This window comes from Myotis davidii, unplaced genomic scaffold, assembly GCF_000327345.1.
Source record: "Myotis davidii unplaced genomic scaffold, ASM32734v1 scaffold235, whole genome shotgun sequence".
Taxonomy (NCBI): domain Eukaryota; kingdom Metazoa; phylum Chordata; class Mammalia; order Chiroptera; family Vespertilionidae; genus Myotis; species Myotis davidii.
The window spans coordinates 3,164,413-3,170,080 of record NW_006287462.1 but is presented as its reverse complement, the minus strand read 5'-3'; the positions used below and the strand labels follow the sequence as shown (position 1 = coordinate 3,170,080).

The 5,668-nt window shown below is 39.3% G+C and overlaps 1 protein-coding gene across 1 annotated transcript in view; it reads left to right on the top strand.

Annotated features, from left to right (window-relative positions):
- The window catches only part of LOC102772181 (toll-like receptor 1), a 9,444-nt gene extending 4,440 nt beyond the window's left edge, over positions 1-5,004 (top strand). Inside the window, 2 exon segments of the mRNA XM_015561004.1 lie at positions 2,592-4,262; positions 4,264-5,004. Coding sequence (XP_015416490.1) covers positions 2,659-4,262; positions 4,264-4,807 — 2,148 coding nt within the window. The 5' untranslated portion in view covers positions 2,592-2,658 and the 3' untranslated portion in view covers positions 4,808-5,004.
- Positions 5,005-5,668: the final 664 nt, after the last annotated feature.

Genomic DNA, 5,668 nt, shown 5'->3' with positions numbered 1-5,668 from the left:
AAAAAAAATACATTTAAAAAAAAAAGAACTAGAGGCCCAGTGCATGAATTTGTGCATGGGTGGGTTCCGGCCGGCCTGCCCCAATCGGGGTGGGAGGGCCGATCAGGGGGGGGGCTGGCCAGGGAGAGGGGCCGTGGATGGTCAAACTCCTGGTTGAAGGGACAATTTGCATATTAGCCTTTTATTATATAGGATGATGCAGTATTTGCATATAACCTAAGCACATCCTTTCATATACTTTAAATTCTCTAAATTTTGTGCATGGGTGGGGTCCGGCCGGCCTGCCCCAATCGGGGTGGGAGGGCCGATCAGGGGTGGGGCTGGCCAGGGGGAGGGGCCGTGGATGGTCAAACTCCTGGTTGAAGGGACAATTTGCATATTAGCCTTTTATTATATAGGATGATGCAGTATTTGCATATAACCTAAGCACATCCTTTCATATACTTTAAATGATCTCTAAATTACTTTTAATACCTAAAACAGTGTTACTACTATGTAAATAGTTGTTATATTGTTGAGGGAATAATTACAAGAAAGTAAGTCTGTACATGTTCAGTAGAGATGCAACCATCTTAGACCAAGAACATAGTACATATCAGCAATAATATAACTTTTTTTTTTTAAGAAAATTTTGGTCTGTGATTGGTTGAATTAATGAATGCAGAATACAAGGATTCAGAGGGTCAACTGTGCCCACTGGGAGATATGAGAGGATATATAAAGAGGAATTTGGTGCTTTGTTGATACTGATGACTTCCTTGTCTAAGGATTTTGAATAAGATCCTTGCAAGATCTGTGTAGCCATGTAGCATCAGCTCAAAATGTGGGTGAGAGGTGTATTACTCTCTCGGGTTCATCTCAACACAACTCCCTCTGTCTCATGTGCCATTGGAATGGTGGTTACAAAATAATCTGAGCTATAGTGGGTTGATAACTAATGCAATAATCATAACCTAGAACAAAACACGTCATAGGAATAAATACACACTGGATGAATGAATTTAAGAGGAGGAAACTTCTCCCATCCTCAAAACCTTTCTCCGCTCACTGCCCCCTCATCACTCTCAGAATAGAATCCCAACTCCTGGCAATGATCTACACACTGTGCAACCTTGGCCCTGAGTCCTCTCATCCTGCTCACTCCATGCTAACATTGACGTCCTCACCATGCCTCAGACAAGTCAGTCTCACTTCCATCTCAGGACCCTTCCACTTGCCTTCTTCTTCTCCAGGAATGCTTTCCACCCAGCTCTTCCCATAGATTATTCCCCCCCTCCCCATCATGCACCAGAGCTGTCTACTTATTCTCTATCTGAGTCTGTCTGAATTTTGCTTGGTAGTAAAGTTTGTTCATTAAATTCCACATATGAGTAAAATCATATAGTACTTGTCTTTCTCTAACTGACGTATTTCACTTTGCATAATGTTCTCCAGGGACATCCATGGCTGCTACAAAGAGTAAAATGTTCTTCCTTCTTATGCCTGCCATTACTCTTGATTAATTACCCTGTTTTATTTTTCTATATAGTACTTATTACTACATGAAATTATATTTAGCATTTAGTTGTTTATTTTCTGTCTCCCCACTAGATAATAAGCTCCTTGATAATTGGAATTTTTCCTTGTTCACTGCTTTATCTCCAGTTCCTAAAAGATGGCCAATAGGTTGTCAATAAATACTGATTGAATAAATAAATAAATGGCTTTTCTGAAAGGCTATTTATTATGATCTAATTACCTTTTGAGTAAGACCAAAGATAGGCACCAAGCCATGAGTAAATTTAAAAAGGTAATATAAAAGGGGTCTGAATTCAACCACATGGGAAGAAAACACTTAAGAAATCCATTGGAAAATATATGGCAAAGGTAGAAAGTACACCAGCTGTGTACACCTAGCTCAACTTCTAAATGATCTTGGTAGGGTTAGGGTCAGACGACTTTGTGAATATCTAAAACCATCTGTATTAGTTTCCTGTGGCTGCTGTAACAAATAACCATAAATTTGGTAGCTTCAAACAACAAAAATTTATTTTCTCATGGTTCTGGAGACCAGAAGTCCAAAATCAAGGTGTCAGCAGGGCTGTACCCTCTCTAGGGCCTCTTCCAGCTTCTGATAGCTATCATCGACTTGTGGCTGTTTCACTCCATCTCTGCCTCTGTCTTCATATGGCCTTCTCCTCTGTGTCTCTGTTATTTGCTCTTCTGTCCCTGTCAAATACCCCTTTGCCTTTCTCTTATAAGGACACTTATCATTGATTTAAGGACCCTCTGGATATTCTAGTATGATCTCAAGATCCTTAATTGTCCCTGCAAAGACCATTCCCCGCCCCCGCCCCAATAAGATAACATTCATAGTTTCTGGAGATTATGACATGGTTCAGACGTGGACATATCTATTGGGAGGGCGTACCTTTCAAGCCATTACACCATAGAGGCAGGATAATTATGTATTGATATGTGTATTTCCCTGGTTTTAGATTATATGACTCCAAAAAAGGTAGCCTACATGTTATGAGTCTCTAGTAAAAAAATGTTTAATATCAACCATGCCCAATTTAATGCAATCATTTAATGTGGATTTTTTTTTCTAGGATCTGTATCTATATCAAGATGCTCTGAAGAATAGCAACTATCCTCAGGAACATCTAGTGTTACAAAATGACTAAAACTAATTCTACCATCTTCCATTTTGTCATCATCTTCATGTTAATACTTGAGATCAAAATCCAGTTATCCGAGGAAAGTGAATTTTTAGTTGACAGATCAAAGGGAGGTCTCACCCATGTTCCCAAAGACTTATCCTTGGAAACAACAATCTTAGATCTATCACAAAATGATATATCTGAGCTTCAGGCTTCTGACATCCTATTACTATCCAAGCTGAGGGTCTTGAGAATTTCTCATAATAGAATCCAGTATCTTGACATGAGCGTTTTCAAATTTAACCAGGAACTGGAGTATTTGGATTTGTCCCACAACGAGTTGGAGAAGATTTCTTGCCACAGTACTGTGAACCTCAAGCACTTAGACCTCTCATTTAATGCATTTGATGCCCTGCCCATTTGCAAAGAGTTTGGCAACATGTCTCAATTAGAATTTCTGGGTTTGAGTGCCACACAGCTACAAAAGTCTAGTGTGCTTCCAATTGCTCATTTGCATATCAATAAGGTTTTATTAGTCTTAGGAGACCATTATGGGGAAAATGAAGACCCCGAGAGCCTTCAAGACCTTAACACAGAGAGTCTGCACGTTGTTTTCCCCGCAGGAAAGGAATCCCACTTTGCTTTGGATGTGTCAGTCAGTACGGCAGTAAGTCTGGAACTGTCGAATATCAAATGTGTGCTAGATGATAATGGATATTCTTATGTCCTAAGTGTTCTGTCAAAACTTCAAAATAATTCAAGGATATCAAATCTTACTTTAAACAACATTGAGACAACTTGGCATTCTTTCATTACAATGTTCCAGTTGGTTTGGCATACAAGCATAGAGTATTTCTCAATTTCAAATGTGAAACTACAAGGTCGCCTTCAGGTCAGAGATTTTGATTATTCTGACACCTCCCTGAAGGCCCTGTCTATACACCAAGTTGTCAGTGAGATGTTTAGTTTGCCACAAAGTTACATCTATAAAATCTTTTCAAATATGAACATCCAGAATTTCACAGTGTCTGGTACACATATGGTCCACATGGTTTGCCCATCCCAAATGAGCCCATTTCTGCATTTGGATTTTTCCAATAATCTCTTAACAGACATGGTTTTTAACAATTGTGGAACCTTGACTAGGTTGGAGACACTTAGTTTACAAATGAATCAATTAAAAAAACTTGCAAATATAGTTCATATGACCAAGGAGATGAAGTCTCTACAACAATTAGACATTAGCCAGAATTCTCTAAGCTATGATGAAAATGAAGAATATTGCTCTTGGACTATAAGTTTATTAAGTTTAAATATGTCTTCAAATATACTCACTGATTCTGTTTTCAGATGTTTACCTCCCAGGCTCAGGGTACTTGATCTTCACAGTAATAGAAAAACAAGTATCCCTGAAAATGTCATCCGTCTGGAAGCGTTGCAAGAACTCAATCTTGCTTCCAATTCTTTAGCCCACCTTCCTGGATGTGATTCCTTCAGCAGCCTCTCTGTACTGATCATTGACTTTAATTCAATTTCCAACCCATCAGCTCATTTCTTCCAGAGCTGCCAGAAGATTAGGTCCATAAATGCAGGAAACAATCCATTCCAATGTACATGTGAGCTTGTTCCAGGGGACCCAGACCCGACACAGGGCCAGGAACACATCTTTACACGAACTCCAAAGAACTCTTCAGTTTCATGCCTTTATTTCGTACAGTGAACACGATTCTGCCTGGGTGAAGAATGAATTACTACCAAACCTAGAAAAAGAAGATATACGGATTTGTCTGCATGAGAGAAACTTTGTTCCTGGCAAGAGCATTGTGGAAAATATCATAAACTGTATTGAGAAAAGTTACAAGTCCATCTTTGTTTTGTCTCCCAACTTTGTTCAGAGCGAGTGGTGCCATTATGAACTCTATTTTGCCCACCACAATCTCTTTCATGAAGGATCTAATAACTTAATTCTGATCTTGCTGGAATCCATTCCAATGTATTCTATTCCTAGCAGCTATCACAAACTCAAAACTCTCATGGCACAGCGAACTTACTTGGAATGGCCGAAGGAGAAGAGCAAACATGGACTTTTTTGGGCGAACCTAAGAGCATCCATTCGAATTAAGTTGATGTACCAAGCAAAAGAAACAGATCACACATACATCTAAATATGTCCCCCCTTTCACTTGCTGCTTTTGGAAGTTCCAACAATGCCTTTATTTTGCATCAACACAAACCTAAACATAATTTTGAATTTATAAAATAAACAAAAATGTGTACTTTCAGGCCCCTGTTCACCATTTATTCATGGTAATAAAAATGAATGAAATGATATAATTTTGATATAAAGTCAATTTCTAACATATGAGGGATTTACTTGTGTGTTTTTTTCTAGAACTGAATTCATTGAATTTATCATGTAATTAAAAGAAGCACCTATTTAAAGAACTTCAATGATATATGTTCCTGTGTGCTGGGGTTAATGTTAGAAAACTCCATGCCTTTTGCTAGTACACCTGTAGCTGGGTTGGTGTAGCTGTTGGTGCGTTTTTCATTTCCACTTAGCGTTTTCTTCTATGTGCTGAAAGCTGCATACTGGTAATGCTGGAGACGCTGCCTGATGGGCTTCCTTGCTGGCCAGGAGAACACACTTGGTCCACAAAATGGGCAATTCAGAAATGATGGCGGTTGTCCTTGGAAGCAGCACTTAATCCATGTTTAATCAATGTCAGAGGAAGAATTGGCAGGTGAGTACAATTTTCTCGCCCGTTTGGGGGGATAAACCTGGGAGTGTCCTTTACACTCCCCCCGAGTTCCCCAGTGACATGGAATTCTGATTTTCCATGGGAGCAAACAACTTGATAAAGCATTCCTTACTGGGTTACTTTTTATTCTTATCTCATTCCTCCAAGGGTATTTCCTAGGATCAGCTCTGAAATAAACGACCTGTAGTTGAATACTTGTCTCAGGGTCTGCATCTGAGGGAACCCAAGCCAAGAGTTTGTTGCATCTCAGGTCAAATGGAAATT